General features: G+C 45.8%; 1 protein-coding gene and 1 pseudogene across 2 annotated transcripts; one reads left to right on the top strand and one right to left on the bottom strand.

The window, feature by feature from the left end:
* Positions 1 to 807: 807 nt before the first annotated feature.
* LOC120108002 (uncharacterized) lies at positions 808 to 1,713 on the bottom strand. Its single transcript, XM_039121529.1, has one exon. The coding sequence runs from the start codon at positions 1,711 to 1,713 to the stop codon at positions 808 to 810; it is 906 nt and encodes a 301-aa protein (XP_038977457.1).
* Positions 1,714 to 14,479: 12,766 nt separating this feature from the next.
* On the top strand, positions 14,480 to 15,901 carry LOC103703847 (flavonol sulfotransferase-like pseudogene; annotated as a pseudogene). The gene has a single exon (XR_015987791.2). The product of XR_015987791.2 is annotated as a flavonol sulfotransferase-like pseudogene (transcript).
* The last annotated feature ends 1,357 nt before the right edge of the window (positions 15,902 to 17,258 follow it).

The raw sequence follows: 17,258 nt of genomic DNA, 5'->3' as shown, positions 1-17,258 counted from the left end.
TTCTTTAAAAAAAAATTGCGCGTTTCGCTCCTTCCAGATTTTCCAACATATAGCAACAATTAACTGATTAGCCACTTTTCTCAAAGGTTGCTGAAATTTCTTGTTTCTCCAAGTGGCCCAAAGATCAGCAATGTTGTTTGGCCATCCTCTAAGGTTCAATTGCACCTTTATGGCAGTTCATAAACTACGGGCAAATGGGCATTTGATCAGCAAATATGATATTGTTTCAGATCTTCCTCTGTAGAGCACACAACCATCACTAATCTGCCAACCATTCTTAGCAAGAATTTTGCTTGTCTGCAATTGATTTTGAAGTGCCAGCCAAGCAAAAATTCTTACCTTCTCAGAGAGAGCCATCTTCCAAATACTCTTGAAGAAGGGAACAAGGAGGCCTCTATTATTGAGAAAGTTGTAGAAAGAACTAATCGTGAACCCACCATAGTGAGAGAGCTTCCCCTTGAATGGGTCACCAACTCTAGACGCTCTTACGTAAGAGAGAACTTCATTGAGGAAATGCAATTGATCAAGCTGCTGTTTGCTTAGGGGCCCTCTTAATCTAATCCTCCAACAGAGAGTTCTCCAAGACTATTGTGAGGCAACGGTGTAGTCCTACCTTGCTGCACTGTCATAGAGGTTATCAAATAGGTAAGAGAGTTTCAAGGGCCCCAATCTGCAGTCTTCCTAGAAATAGATTGACATGCCATTTCCCAGCTTAAAAGACAGCAGTTTCTTGATCGATGAGTGTTTCTTGATGTTTGTTAGTATCCTTCCAGATCGGTGAGAGATTCTTGATGCTTTTCCTCACCCTCATCCCAAGTTTTTTCCTTTGGTAGTAAGCTCTTTGAATAATTTTCCACCAAGTAGCATTACTATCATGCAAGATTCTTGATGAGTATGGGGCCCCCAGATGTCCCGAGCTGTCAAAGGTCTATGGGCTAGATCTACATGTATGATCTCTGCTGCCTGAGCTCGAGCCCGCTCCATTACGAACCGCGGTGATGGCCTGCCCTCACAAAAAATCCGGGCATTCCTAGCCAGCCATACCTGGTAAGCTGTACAGGACGCCCGAATAGCCAAGCTGTGCATCTGAGGGATACCAGCCCATCGCCAAACCACCTCCAAAAAGCAATCCCTCCGGCTCCAAGCATCCTCCGGAATCCCAGTTAGACTCCAAGCACCCCGCACCCAGTCGCACTGGAAGAGCACATGATCCACCGACTCATCCATCCCACAATACAGGCATAGGGGGGAAAGACTCACTCCTCGTCTACTCAACACTAAGCACATCGGCAGACGCTCCCAGGCCACCTTCCAGATGAAGAGAGCGACCCTCTGATGTAGCCCAAACCTCCACACCCAGCCACAGTCCAAGCCCGGCGCTGACATCCGCTGAATAGCTCGAGACACATCACCGACCCCGACACTCGCTCTGCAAGTAGTGCTCCAAACCCTGACATCTGGGCCTGCAGATCCCGGAATGGGGAGCGCCCGAACCCGCTCTACCAAATGCTCTCCAAACAACTGGCCTAGTCTATCACCATCCCACTCCGCCGTCCTCGGCCTGAGAAGGTCAGAAACTCGAAGCCCCTCTGCCCCCTCACCACTAAACATCGTCGGCCATAATCTCAATGGGAGTGCATCCACCCACGGATCCTCTATCACATCAATGCTCCATCCGTCGCCGATCAACCATCTGGAATGCGCCAAGGCCATCGGCAAGTACCTCCCGATCTCTCACCACATAAAAGAAACCCTCCGGCTGCCAACCGCCTGCACAGTAACTCTGCCTCGACCATATCTAGCTGTCATGATCTGGCTCCAAAATCCATGTGGCTCCAGAACAACCTGCACTGCCCGCCGTGCCAGAAGGGCCTCGCGCCGCGCCAGGAGTGACTGCACCCCTAAACCACCCTTACGCAGAGGCAAGCATACTCTCTTCCAGGCCACCAGATGTACTTCATGACCCCCCCACGAGAGCCCCATAGGAAACTCCTCATGAGCGTCTCAATCTCCTCCAGGACCCTCTTCGGCATAACAGTATGTGCCATCAGATAAATGGGCATAGAACATACAATTGTCCTGATCAGCGTCAATCTGCCCATCATAGAGAGTGATGATGCTCTCCAACCCTCTAGCCTGCTCTGCACCCTCTCCAACAAGGTGGAGCACTCCGCCACCCGCAGTCTCCTCCCTGTAAGGGGGACCCCTAGGTAAACCAGGGCCCCCTCCTCCTCCTGCATCCCCAGAATCGCCCGGACCTCCCATCGTGTCCTCCGCTCCGTGCTCGAACTGAAGTGTATGGCTGATTTTTGGAGGTTGATTCTCTGCCCGGACAGTCTCTCTCGTCCTGTGAGCAAGAGGCAGTCGTCTGCAAAAAGTAAGTGAGAAATGGGGCAGGCGCCCAGGGCTAGACTATAGGCTACCAACTCCCAGTTTCCACAAGCAACATGCAAGGCACGTGAGAGTACATCAGAGCAAATGATAAATAGATATGGGAAAAAAGGACGTCCCTGACGAAGACCCATAGTGGCTCGAAAGAATGGCGATGGCGTGCCATTGATCAAAATGGAAAAGCTAGGCCTGTGCACACATCCCAATATCCAGTCAATCCAAATCTGGTGGAACCCGAAGCTCTCTAGCGCTCGCCAAAGAAAATTCCACCGTATCCGGTTGTAGGCGCGCTCCATGTCCAGCTTTACTGCCATCAAGCATCACCTCCTCGAGGCGCACAGTAGGTCCCCCATCCTCTCTAGAGCTAGCAAAATGTTATCAGAGATACTCCTCCCCCCCACAAAAGCTCCCTGCTCCTGGCTAATAATCCTCAGCAATATATCTTTCATCCTCCCCATCATGATCTTCGCGACCACCTTGTCCATAGTAGTGCATAATCTAATGGGTCTATAGTGACTCGGTTCCGAAGCATCCAGATGCTTCGGTATCAATGTTATAAAAGTGGCTTTCCAATCATCTGCCATTACTGCCCGACTAAAGTAAAGCTGCACTGCCTCCACCACTTCCCTCCAAATAATGCACCAATACCTTCGAAAGAAAAAGGGTGGAAATCCGTCCGGTCCTGGGGCCTTATCCTCGGCAAGACTCCAAACCGCCTCCTGCACCTCCATCTCTGACACTGGCCGAATCAAAGCTGCATTATCTGTCTCCTCAATTCTGACCGACGTCCTGGGGAGATGACCTGTAACATGTGTTCCACCATCCTCCGTCCACCTAGATCTGAAGAACTCCAATAACACCCGTCTCACAGCAACGTCCTCCTCCACCCGTTGACTTGCCCCAACCCTCAAAGAGCGAATCATGTTCCTCTGCCTCCTAATAACAGTCGATCGATGGAAGAAGCTGGTATTCCGGTCACCATCCTTAACCCCCTGAACTCTGGACTTCTGTCTCCAAAAGATCTCCTGTTGGCGAAGCAATGAATGATGGGTAGCTAGTGATTGCCGTAAATCCACCATATCCGCCTCCGTAAGCTCCTCTCCTTGGAAATCCAATATCAAAGCCTCCACCTCCTCTAATCTCTGAAAAATATTGCCGACGACCTCACGATTCCATCGACGAAGACGCCGCTTGGTGAGTTCCAGCCTGCGCGACACCCTCTGCATAGCATCACCCATACAGGCATGCCCCAAGCCTTCCTGACCACATCCCAAGACTGGAAGTATGACAACCATAGCTTCTTGAACCGGAAAGAGCTATAATGTGTGGACCCCGACATTGTGGAGATCAAAAGAGGACAATGATCAGATGCAATCCGAGCCAGATGACTAACCTGATAGGATGGAAACCGTTGAACCAGTCCGGAGATGCAATTATCCTGTCAATCCGCTCCCACACTCTAGCCTGCCCAAGCTGATTGTTGCACCAGGTAAATCCGTTCCCACCAGTCCATTCCTCTCAAAAACCTCCCAAAACTTCCTTCTGTCCACAGAATCTGAGTAGGCCCTGCCTCCTCTTTTCTCACTGGGGCTTAAAATGCAATTAAAGTCACCGACCACCATAGTCGGTACTCCTTGGGCCAACAGACTTGTCAGTTCATCCTAAAGGACTCTCTGAGTCCCATAAACCCCACACAAAACCCATGGAGGGTCATTTGGTTTCGAAATTACCATCACTACCTGCTGAGAACAATTGCAGATGATATCTACAGAAGCTATCCCCTGCTTCTATAACACCAGGATGCCCCCAGATAAGCCTCGAGACTCAACTGCAAAAGATTCCCAGTCAACTGCCAAGCGCCGCTGCACACGGCGTAACCCATCTCCCGTCACCCAAGTTTCGCAAATTAAGCAGATATCCGGGCAATGAATCTGAATTAATCTCTTAAAAGTCGATGAGAAGGATGGCTTGGCCGCCCCCCTACAGTTCCAAGCAAGTACCTTCTTTCAAAACCTGTGAGAAGAATTTTAGCCCTCTCGCCCTGGGCCAACCACTCCTGGTGCAACAGTCTCTCCTCCTTCCATTGATGCCAAAACATCTCCCTGGATCGCAGCTCTCAGCAAGTCCACCACCTTCCTATGCTCCAAAATCGATGAAGATGATCCCTATCCCGAGCCACCTGACATACCTCTCCTCACCACTGCCCCTGATGGCGATGGCAGCCACACCACCCCTGGGTTGGAGCCCTTCGACGCTACAGTGTGCCCCTTCTCAGGCCTCCCCTTCCCTATTGGCATAGGAGAAGAACCGATTCCTTTTTGGGTACTCCCAGCTGAACGCACATCAAAGCATCGTATCGGAGTCTCATCCGTCTCCTCAGCCGCCGCACCACCTTCCAGCCCCCGTCCGTCAGCCGGAGCCTTCCCGCCGCCTCTCCTCGCTGCTATCCGCGGCGGTGGTGCCTTCTCCGCCACTCGCATCCCGCTCGGCACGGGGATGCCTTCCTCCGTCGGTGCCTTCTCCGCCAGCGCTCCACCGGTAGCATCACCCGCCGGTAGAGGTCAATTAGGGTCCCTTGCCGGGGGCAGGGAGGCGCTCCGGAAGTGTCTCCTCCCTTCCCCCCTCCGGCAAGACGTCAAATCATCAAAGGAAGTGGATGAGGACGATCTGGGGAGAGTCGACCCAGTCGCACCTCGTCCTGCTTCGGAGGCCCGAGTCAACTTCGCCGGGCTTCTAGCCCGCTTCATCAGGCTTGGGCCCTGGCCCAATGACAGCCCGGTTGCAAAGGCCTGGTCCGACTCTGCCTAGCCCAACCCACCTCGGGCTGCCGGGCTTGGCACTAGCCCAACCAGCCCGGCCCGCCCCAACTCCGCCTGGCCCGGCTCACCCAAAATCCCAGTGGACTCCGAGTTTAGACCGGCCCCCGAACCAAGTTGAGTTGCCTCGGTATCCAGTGCCACCGAGTCGCCGACCACCCCCGTCTCCGGCAACCGCCGCCTGGCCACCTTGGTTGGCTTTTGCCACCCATCAGTATCCGCGGGCGACTCTGGGGAGATCGGCACCACGTGAGAGGGGCTCGGCTCGGACTCGACGGCCTGATGCACCTGTGTTGGGTCAGCACCGGCACTCGTCAGCACCGGTGGCACTCTGTGCGTGGCTAGCCATGGGCCATTGACTCGGCAGCCACACTTTCCGTCCCCTACTGATTCCGACTGGCCACTGGAATCGTAGCCAACCTTCTCCCCCACGGTCGCTTTGGCCCCCGACCCCCCACTCCCGGTAGGCGACCCCGGGGTAGCGGACTGGCACTCGTTCCCTCCATGGCCGAGCTGGCCATATTGGTAGCAAACCAGCGGCATACACTCATACAGGAAAGTCTGCCAGAGCTTCCCTTCCTTCCTCCTAATGAACACCCCCGGCCGCACAGGTAAACTGGCGTCCACCTCAAACTTGATCCTCGCATACCCCATGCGACAGCGATCCATTGTGAAGCCATCTGCTTCGATTGGGACGCCGGCCTCCGTAGCAATCTCCCAGATGGACTCCTTACGCCAATACTCGAGTGGCAACCCCGGGAGGCGTAGCCAAACCACCACCCTATTGACCTCCTTCCTCTCAGGGATGAAATCAGGCTGCCACCTCTCCACTGCCAATAACTGGCCAGCTATTATCCACGAACCTCTTACCAGCATCGCCTCCCTGTCCTCCACATTCCGGAAGCGTAGGACGAAGTACCCGGCGGCCATGGAGAAAGCTTCAACCTCGTAGTCCAGCTTTTCTTTTGCTTTCATCTCCCGGGCAGCCCACTCTGTCGGGATTCTCCTTCCCAAGCTCCTCGCAATCACCGTCGTGGAGCTCCAGGCCTCCCTCTCCTTCTCCACCCACTCCGGCGTCAGCTTCAACACCTTCGGGAACCTCCTCTGGACCTCCTCTAACTCCTCAGCTGGGATCTCGTGGTTGGTCCACATGGGTGGTCGGGCCGAGCCCCTAGCTACCTCCGATCAGGACCGCAAGGACCCAACCTTCCCCGGGCCATGGCGCTTCCCAGCACCCTTAGGGGTCTCCGAACCCTCCGTCTCCTTCCCCTTGCCTTTTTCCCCCTAGTGTCCATACTCCACCCCTCCCAGCTGTTTGGGGAAATGCCACACCGGGCACACGACTTTTGGAGCACCCGCTCACACCCGCTCACCTCCGCTCTCCCCTCTTCCTCCGTTTAATCCGAACCATTCGGACCAAGCCCAAGACCAAGATCAGATCAAATCTAGACCCAAGCTGAGATTCTCTCTCATCCTTTTTCTCTCTCTAGACAAGCTCAGGGATCCTAGTGTAAGCCTTGTCCTTCTTGTAGCTTGGATCCAAGTTGACCCAGTTTGGAAACCCTGAACCACCTCAGTGCTTGGGTAGTAGACACCGACTATTTCTTCAGCCCCAGCTAGATTTGGCCACTTTCGATCTTCACCTCTGACCCGTTGAACCCTCCTTGCTTAGACTGAACTAATATGAGGGCATAAGACCGTAGTATTTAATTTTGACTTCAAAAATTATGTAAAAATTAATAATATTTTAATAATATTAAACAGGTGTATCTGATATGTTTGCCTGAAGTGGGATTTAAAGCGAAAAGAGGTAAGTAACTTAATACTTCAAAGTGTGCTTTCTAAATTATTTGATAAATTAAATATTAGTGGATTAAATTTTGAGATATGTTTTGTACTTAGTAAAATGGGTCAGACATGTTAAATATCATTTGAAAATTATGTTGTATGCTATTAAATCTGTAAAATATGACTGGGCAACTTATAAAAATTATTTTTATATGTGTGCATTCTCAGTATGGCTATGATTTGTTCTAGCTCCACCAATGAGGATTATTCGTTGGTCCTGTCGATTTGTATCTGTGAGAAACTAATTTCGACACCATTGCCACCGGTGATTAGAATAGTAGTTTTTGGACACTGTTACCATCGGTAATTAGAATAGTAGTTTTTGGACACAGTTGCCACCGGTGATTAGAATAGTATTTTTGAACACCGTTGCCATCGGTGGTTAACAATAGTAGTTTTTGGCACTTTGTGCGACCCATGTCACTAGTTTACGCGGCCATAGCCTATTGATGTTGGGATTTTGGTATTAGAATTTTAATAAAAATGATAATAAGTTTCGAAAAGAAAAATATGTTATTTGTGATTTATTTTTCAGTCATTATTTTATGTTTTGATTAAATATCTGGTACGCTTTGACCCCATTCTGGGATATTATGTTGCTTACTGGGCTAGTATAGCTCATTATCATATTTTTTCTATTTTTCAGATTCAGATACGTGATCTCACGAGACTTAGTGACTGTGCTAGATTCTGAAGATTTTATTCGATTATTGGTATTTTAGTTAGACTAGTTAGAGTAATTGATTTATGTTGTCATTTGTTATTCTGAAACTTTGGAAGATTGCTTTAAGATAAGTTATTGATTAAAAAAAAGAAAATTCAGAAATTTATCATTATTTTGATATGATCTATAGCCTTGCATGTCTGTACGGTCCGCCGTGTAGGTGTGCAATGTCTGTCGCGCTCTGGGCTCGGGGCATGACAAATTTAGTGGTATCAAAGCTTAGGTTTAAGATCACTATGGATCGTAATTGAAATAATCATATTTGAGCCTAAGTTTTAGGATCCTTATGATTCGTTGGAAAGTTTGAGAGATGGGTAGAAATTAGGCAAAGAGACAAATATTTTTTGATTTTGTTAGTGATAAATTGTGTTAGCTTATATGAATTTTGAAATGCTGAAATTATAATACAATCTAACTATGCACGTAGCCAAAGTATGAATAAGCTATTTTGGAGTTTTCTTGGTGGTGCAATTTATATTTCATCTATGATTATTAGTTGGATTTTGACTAAATTAAGTGAAAGATTATTAGTTATGAAACGTTATCATAAATATAATTATTTATTTATTAGTTAATTTTGGAAGTTTAACTTGATATCGAGTACTATAGATATTATTTCTAATTTAAAGATAATTATTTTGGTGACAAGTTAAGGTTCGCTCATAAGAAGTTGTCTAATGTTTGAACTAGGAAAAAAAAAAAGGATTCTTCGAGGTTAAAATCTGTAAGTGGATCGAACATAAAATTGTTATATATAAATAAAATATATTTGGGGATGAGACTCAAGAGTTCTTCTTTGGCTCTACTTGGGACTTGAAATTTCATATCTTTTTAGTTTACAGTTAAGATTGGTATTTTGATGGAAAGTCAATTAGTAAATCCTGAAAATATTAGCAGATTGAAATATTTTTGGGCATGTCAAAAATAGAATCTCTTTGATTTGGAAAAGTTTTGATAGTTTTTCTTATTAAGAAAAAAATTTTGTTGGAAAGTATAATATTTTTGATTTTGACTGATATGGATATTATTGTGTTATTAGGTTCTTCTATCTATTGCATAAAAAAAATAAAACAAAATCTAACATCTCAAGTCTAGGATTATTGAAATGTTGGTTCCTACAGTAGCAGATTTTGGATTTAGAATGTTTTAGTATAGATCTCTTTGGTTTTAAATTTATAGTTTATGCTTTCAAAAGAATTCAAGAATAAATATCAAACTTGAATAATTGATTTTATTGAAGATTGTAAAGTATTCATCTTGGTGAAATTATTAATAATTTTAATTATTATCTTTGGATCTAAATAATAAATCTTATTCATCTCTATCAGAGACTGTGATGTATATGAAACTTCAATTCAAAGTGTGGATTTATAAGTTGATCTAGGATCTTTTGTCAATATTATTGAGGTTGTTGATGAAATCTAGATTTGCATAAAGAATATAAATTTTGGAGGTTAACATGGTTATGATAGAAGATTTTTAATAAATGCTAAAGATTTCAGTGAAGAAAACTCTAGGAGAGATGATGGAGTCGGTTTTACTCATTTGTGTTGATTTAAGGTCTTTTAACTTGGTGGAGCAGCCTATATAAGGATTTTGAATGTATCCATTGACTCAAGAGTCATTCTAGATGGATGTGCTTGAGGTAAATAAAAAATAAAAAATAAAAAAATAGAGGGGCTATTACTCAAACGATGAAACAACTAATGAGTTTATGGTGTTTTTAGAAGATTCTCGAAGACTAGTAGATTTACAAGATCCTAAAATGTTTGCAGTCTTACAAATAAAAAAATTTTACTTATTTGAGGAATTGATCTTAACGTAAAATAATAGAGATTTTGTCTTGGTGGAATTTTTTGTAAATCTTTGAACCAGATTAGTAGATTTTTTGGAAAAAAAATATTATAAATAAAGGCCATGAATTGATTATGGATTTTGTATCACCATAGGAGAAATGCTAGTGGGATTTCATGAGAGGCTCAAATAAGTTTAACATAAAAGAAAAGATTCAAGATGGTTGAATATGCTTATGGATAGGTTAAATTGAAATCTTTTAATTCATCGGAGCATAGAATTGATATTCTTAAAAGTGAAGTCAATAGAAAATTGTTTATTGTCAAGAGAATCTAAAGTTGGCTTAGTTCAAATTGGATCTAGAATATCATTACTTGATCATACAATGTTACAAATACAGCAAGTATCTCGAGGGTTAATCTTGATCTAGTATGTTTGGGAAGTAAGGATAAAATTTTTTTCTTGGATATTATTATAAAAAAATGATGATGATCTAGGATCATTAAGAAATTTTGGAGAATAATAATCAGAGTTGCGCAGCGAAAGTATGGTGGACTGAATCATTTTAAATTGGTCAAAAATATTGGTTGTGCTTTGTAATATGTTATAATGGAAGACTAGATTTTTTAATGAAAAAGGCTCTTGTTAATAAGGAAAGGCGAATACTGCTGATTCTCAGGTTAATCATGATGTGACTATGTTATCTCTCTGAATGATCTTTCTATTATTGATATGCTAAGAAAAATTTTTGAGTATATCATGATTAGGGTTGGTTGATTGTTGATTAAATACAGTCTAATTTGTTAAGTATCTGAATAAACTATGCATTCTTCGCTCTCACCTTATGATTTATAAGTTTAAGTTAAAAACTTTGTGACATATTGAATCATGCTGTCAATACTTTGCCCTCTCAGACTTGCTCTTGTGATTTGATATCAATCATTTTTTTAAGATAGACCATTGTTTTCTAAAGCCCTTCTTTATATGTTCACTTTGTGAATCACATTCCAAACCATATAATGATTTAACCTTAAGGTTAGTAAGTATCTTTTGTGGATCAGCACCCTATCATAATAAGTTTATCGAATCCATTTTATTTCAAGTTCTATCTCAGATACAATTAGTTTTAAATGATCTTGTTGTGAATGGATCCCAATCCGATCTAGCGTTAACTTACATCAAGATGATAATTTCAATCTTAGATTTTAGTTAGTCACTTCTTTAGTTCTAATACGATAGTTTATAATTGATTCAAAGTTATCTATCACACTGATTTTGATCGAGGAGAATGAGATCTTAGATTTATGTTACTCAATGGGTTGAGCATCTCTAAATTTGAAAGGTCTAGATTCTTCAAATTTTAAGTATAAAATTTTCATAAGAGGGGAAAAATGTGAGATAATGGGCTGAAGCTGGCAGCCCCAGCCAACTGCAGCCCAAGGCCCTTTTGAAAGAGCCAGAATAGAGGGTCGCGATCATGATCCTCTTCGGCTTCTTCGGGCACGATGGACATAGAGAAACCATGGCCATTTTGCGGCCGCCCCGTGACCATTTTACGGCTGCCGATCTCGCTCAACCGCTGCGAGAATTGGGGCAGTGAGCTGTTTGGATCCCCTTTAAATCTCTCCTCCTCTATGATTGCTCCACCATCGAGCCTCTCCTCCCTCAACTCCCTCCTTCTCCTCCTTCGGTGGCCTCGCGCACCACCTCGGGTCTCTTTTTTTTTGGATTTGTTTGGTTTCCTTTGTTCCAATACTCGTTTCAAGCTGTCGTCGCTACCGCCGCGAGATCCGCCACTTGGCCACCGGACCAGCTACCTCCGGCTGAGATCTATCCACTCTGTCGCTCGTCTGTAAGTCTCATTGTCTCTATTTCCCTCTTCCGACCCGAAATTGAGCCACTGTTCCCTGTTCTGGATCCAAACCGAGGACTCAGTTTTTTTCTCTTCTCACCGGCTGTCGCAGCAGCCGCCGCCGGCCGCTACTGCCATCAACGGCTGGCCGTTGGGCACCCAGGTCGGCCACCCCTTCCTCTCCTTCCAACCTCTCTTCCCTCTCCTCCTTCCTCCCTGTTTTCTTAGTGGGATGAACTCCCTGTTTCTTCATTCATGGGAAGAAGAACCCCCATCGTGGGCTGAGTTTGGGCCCTGTTGGGCTATGCCCATTGTGTTCCAAACTTGGCCCAGTTCAGCAATCTTAGGCCCTATTAGGCCATGCCCTTTGTGGCCAAATTTGGGCCCTGCTGGGATGTGCCATTGTGGGCCAAGTTTGGGCCCTATTGGGTCGTGTCCATTGTGGGCTGTGTTTGGGTCTTGTTCATCTTGTTGGGTTGTGTCTATTGTGGGCCGCATACCTTTTGGACCATGTTTACCCTATCGAACCGTGTCCTTTATGGGCTGAGTTCAGGCTCTGTTCACTATGTTGAGTTTGTGTCCATTGTGGGTCGTATTCATTTTGGGCCTTGTTTGTCCATTGTGGGCCATGTTTATTTTTGGCCATGATCACTCATTTTGGGCCTTGCTCATCACTTGTTGGTCATATTCTTTTTGGGCCCTATTCATCTATTGTGGGCCAATTCCATTCATTATGGATCAAATACATTGATTGATCTAGGTCGACCTAGGCCAGATGTCTCTTTTTCGATTTTGGTCGAACCGGACTGAATAGGCCAAGCCTCTAATTGGACCTAACTAAGTGGATCAAGCTCAAAAGCTCAACTAGCCTTAGATCGTGTATCTCTTTCTCTCTCTAAGCAAGCCCATGCTCTAATTAGATCTAGACCTTTTTTCTGATGGTCGATCCGAACCATTTGGGCTAAGGCCAAGACTAAGATCAGATCAAATCCATATTCGAGCTGAGATCCTCTCTTCTCCTTTTTCTCCTTCTAGACAAGCTTGGGGATCTTAGTGTAAGCCATGTCCTTCTTGTAGCTCGGATCCATGTTAACCCAATTTGGAAACTCCGAACCACATTGGTACTCGGGCGGTAGACCGGTCATTTCTTCAGCTCCAGCTAGATTTGGCCACTTTCGATCTTCACCTTGACCCGTTGAACCCTTCTTGCTCGAACTGAATTAATTTATAGGCATGAGACTATAGTATTTAATTTTGGCTTCAAAAATTATGCGAAAATTGATAATATTTTAATGATATTAAATAGGTGTATCTGACATATTTGCCTGAAGTGGGATTTAAAGCGAAAAAAGGTAAGTAACTTGATACTTCAAAGTGTGTTTTCTAAATTATTTGATGAATTAACTATTAATGGATTAAATTTTTGTACTTAGTAAAATAGGCCAGACATGTTAAATATTATTTGAAAATTATGTTATATGCTATTAAATCTGTAAAATATGACTGGGCACCTGATGAAATCTGTTTTTATATGTATATATTCTCAGTATAGCTATGATTTATTTTAGCCCTGCTAATAGGGATTATTCGTTGGCCCTGTCGACTTGTATATGTGAGAAACTAGTTCGACACCGTTGCCACCGGTGATTAGAATGGTAGTTTTTGGACACTGTTGCCACCGGTGATTAGAATGATAGTTTTTGGACACTGTTGCCACCGGTGATTAGAATAGTGCTTTTTGGACACTGTTGCCACCGGTGATTAGAATAGTGCTTTTTGGACACTGTTGCCACCGGTGGTTAACAATAGTGGTTTTTGGCACTTTGTGCGATCCATGCCACTGGGTTACATGCCCATAGCCTATTGATGTTGGAATTATGGTATTAGAGTTTTTATGAAAATGATAATAAGTTTTAAGAAGAAAAATATGTTATTTGTTATTTATTTTTTAGTCATTATTTTGTGTTTTGATTAAATATCTGGTATACTCTGACCTCACTCTGGGTATTATGTTACTTACTGGGCTAGTATAGCCATTATTATATTTTTTTTGTTTTCCATATTCAGATACGTGATCTCACGGGACTTGGAGAGTGCGCTAGATTCTGAAGATTTTATTCGATTATTGGTATTTTAGTTAGACTAGTTGGAGTAATTGATTTATATTCTCATTTGTTATTCTAAAACTTTGGAAGATTGCTTTGAGATGAATTATTGATTTAAAAAAATTAGGAATTTATCATTGTTTTGATATAATTTGACGCCTTGCATGCCTGTACGGTTTACCGTGCATGTGTGCGGCGTCTGTTGCGCTCGAAGCTCGAGGTGTGACACGTTAGAGAAAGAGAGTGGCCGTTAGAGCAAGTTTCATTTGAAGACCCCAACGCTATTTTTTTCGCACCATTTAGATTGCGTCAAATTTGGTGTTTATGCAATAGTGTAATTTTAGTATCAGAGCATAGGTTTAAAAGTTACTAAGGATCGTCATTGAAACAAAAGGTGAGGGCACTCAAAAGATAAGCCTGGGCGCTATATCAGCCTTCTTTCTCCTTTTTCTTTTTTTTTTTTTTTTTTTTAACGAAAGCCGTCTATTATGCCCGCCAACTCCGGCTCAAGTTCTCACATAACTTGATAAAAGATTCATAGCTACTCTCTCTCCCCCTCTCTCTCTCTCTCTCTCTCATCACGCATGTCCCTGATCTAGTTTACAGTAGTTTGTAAAAGGCATCCGCCAAGGTGGTAGTTGGCAAGAGAGGTCCTGTTGGAAACCTTTAGATGGCCGCATTGGGATAGCGACATAGTCCGGTGGTAGGTAGACTGTGGAATACTTTTATATAATGGAAACAGGAAATAAACCTTTGGACGGTCTCATAAAGCCGGTGTATATATATTTTTATATAGCAAATAATGCATGACAGCGGTCGCTGAGCATGCAGCCAATATTGCATCAGACCAAAAGCTTAGTGCTCCAACGCATAATTGTCGACCTCCGTGGAACCATTCGGAGCCCACGTCTGACACCAGCGTCCATGTAATTAAAACAATTGATAGATGATAGCCCACAGCCGGGAGTATGGTGTTCTATAAGAACACCTCATCGATCAGATCCTCGCTAGGACCTAGGAGTAACCCAAGGGAGGAGCGTAGTGTTACTTTCTTTAATTCCCTCATGGCCATGCTTCCCTCTCTCCCCAGCAGCCTCCTTCCACGCAAGGCACAAGAAGAGGAAGAGGAAGAGGAAGAGGAAGAGGAGGAGGATCAAACCCCCAGACCTCCTCAAGACTGCAGCGACTTCATCTCTACCCTGCCGAAAGGGGGTTGGGGACCGATCCGCACCCGAAAATACCAAGGGTTTTGGGTCCCTGAGATCTTTCTCCCTAGCGTAATGGCCATCCAGAAAAACTTCAAGGCTCGCCCCGACGACCTCTTCGTCGTGAGTTACCCAAAGTCCGGAACCACCTGGCTTAAAGCTCTCACCTTTGCCACCATGACCAGAACCCAGTATCCTCTAGCTCACCACCCTCTTCTTAGCTTCAACCCTCACGACTGTGTCTTGTACGTGGAGCAATACTTCCACGAAGGCCTGATTTCCAAGATGGAAGCCTTGCCCTCCCCGAGAATCCTCGCCATCCACATGCCTTACTCACTGTTGCCGGACTCGATGACGAGCTCCAGCTGCCGGTTCGTATACATCTGCCGTGACCCGAAGGACACACTGGTCTCCATGTGGCACTTCAGAGAGAAGTCGAGGCCGAAGACCGTGGAGCCTACTCCGTTCGCCGAAGCCTTCGAGGCGTTCTGTGAGGGGACCAGCCCCGTTGGGCCGATGTGGGACCATGCTTTGGAGTACTGGAGGGCGAGCTTGAGGAGCCCTGAGAGGGTCTTGTTCTTGAAGTATGAGGAGATGATGGATGAGCCGGTGGGGAACGCGAGGAGGTTGGCGGAGTTCCTGAGCTGCCCCTTCACCGAAGAGGAAGAGAAGGGAGGGGTGGTGGAGGACATTGTAGAGCTTTGTAGCTTTGAGAAACTGAAGAGCTTGGAAGCAAACAAGATGGGAACCCAAGGAGGTCCTGGCTTCGTTGTGACGAATGATTCTTTCTTCAGGAAAGGAGGTGGGGGAGATTGGAAGAATCATATGAGTCCGGAGATGGCTCGAAGGCTGGACGCCATCACGCAGCATAAGCTGTTCGAGTCCGGTCTGACTCTCGAGAGTGTGGGCGTAGAAGCAGCCTCCGGCGACGATGCCTCAGCTCATGGCCAGTAATTTGTGCTGCTTTTCGCTGTTCTCTTCCGCTTTTAGATGTTCAAATGGTGCTTGCAACCATCTTTGCAGCTGCAGTGAAACTTTGTCTAGATTGAAATAAGATCTAAAGATGAGAGTTTAGATCCCGATGTAAATGTTTCATTATCTCAATGAAACGGGAGGGATATGCCCCTTTTTTTTTTTTTTTTTTTTTTTTTTTTTTTTTTTTTTTTTTTTTTTTTTTTTTTTTTTTTTTTGGTCAAAACGGCAATTCATATAGCTCTAACGTGAGTACATCCTGCCAAATCAGAAGAAAGTAAATAATACAGCTGTGGCGGTAACTCCACCGTGGAAGTCCAATGGATCTCCCCAGAATGTCGTGCAACATGGGAGGCAACCCAGTCAGCAGCCCTGTTTGCCTCCCGGAAAATGTGCACTGCCATAAACTCGTCCATCTCCATCGCCAGTCTGCGGGTCTCCCGAATGAGCGGATGTCCATCCCCATATCTATCAGCACCCCGGATCTAGTCTATGACTACGGAGGAGTCCCCCTCAAGATACAGCCGGCCAGCCCCGAGCACCCGCCGCGCATAGGAAATACCCGCCCAGGCAGCCCACAGCTCTGCCCCAACGACCGTGAGCCCCGTCGTGCCCCAGCCTCCTGCTGCGACCAGACTCCCAAAATGGTCCCGTATAACAAATCCAGCCCCTCCCGACCTCCTGTCCGTCATCACACTGCCATCAAAATTCACTTTAAGATAACCAGGGGGTGGGGGTACCCAGGACACAATGGCAAACCTGGGCGCTAAAATAGCACTGCGGGTACCCCAGATGTCCCTAGTCATCCCAAGTGAAGACTCGCCAAAGCAAGAGATAACCTCCCCAGCCTGAAGCACAGCTCTCTCTGCGACCATCCTCGCCGAGAACCTCCTGCCCTCGAACATACGAGCATTCCGGTCCAACCAGATATGGTAGGCCAGGTATGCCCTAGTAATGCCCACCTCCACCAGCCTAGGACTCCGAACCGAAGCCCGCAATAACTGTATGAAATCCTGTGTCGTCCCGACGAAGTGGGGAATAGGTGCTGAAGACGACCTCCATATCTCTCGAGCCCTAGGGCACTGCAAAAGCACGTGCTGAATGGTCTCCTCACTGGCCGGACACACCTCGCACTCCTGAGGAACCCTCATGCCCCGCCTGACTAGCTGACTCCTGGTGGGAAGGCAGCCCCAGGCTACCTTCCAGATGAATAGCGCCACCCGTGGGTGTATCCGCATCCTCCAGATCCAGCCTCCCTCCATCCGTCTAGGTGACTCTCTACTGAAGAGGGCGACCAAATCCCTCGCTCGCACCTGTGATCGCCCCGTCGGCACCCATACCAACCTGTCAGACTCCCCCTGGGAAGGCACCGGAAGACCCAAAATCATCTCAGCCAACTGCGCCCCAAACACCTCTCGAACAAGCCCCACCCTCCAACTGCCCACGTCTGGATCCAACAAGTCGCTGACCCTCCGACCCGCAAGACGCACCGAGTCCACCAATGTCGGCATACGGCTAATCGGCACATCAGTCACCCAGCAATCCTCCAGG

The sequence above is a fragment of the Phoenix dactylifera genome, chromosome 6, assembly GCF_051530095.1.
Source record: "Phoenix dactylifera cultivar Ajwa chromosome 6, Ajwa_hap1_PhDact_Kaust_v1.1, whole genome shotgun sequence".
Classification (NCBI taxonomy): domain Eukaryota; kingdom Viridiplantae; phylum Streptophyta; class Magnoliopsida; order Arecales; family Arecaceae; genus Phoenix; species Phoenix dactylifera.
Note: the sequence above shows the minus strand (reverse complement) of the source record. Positions and strands in the feature narration are given on the sequence as shown.

What these genes read in the sequence shown, in the direction of transcription:
- LOC120108002 (XM_039121529.1), bottom strand. Translation starts at nt 1,713, where the DNA reads ATGGCCTTGGCGCATTCCAGATGGTTGATCGGCGACGGATGGAGCATT.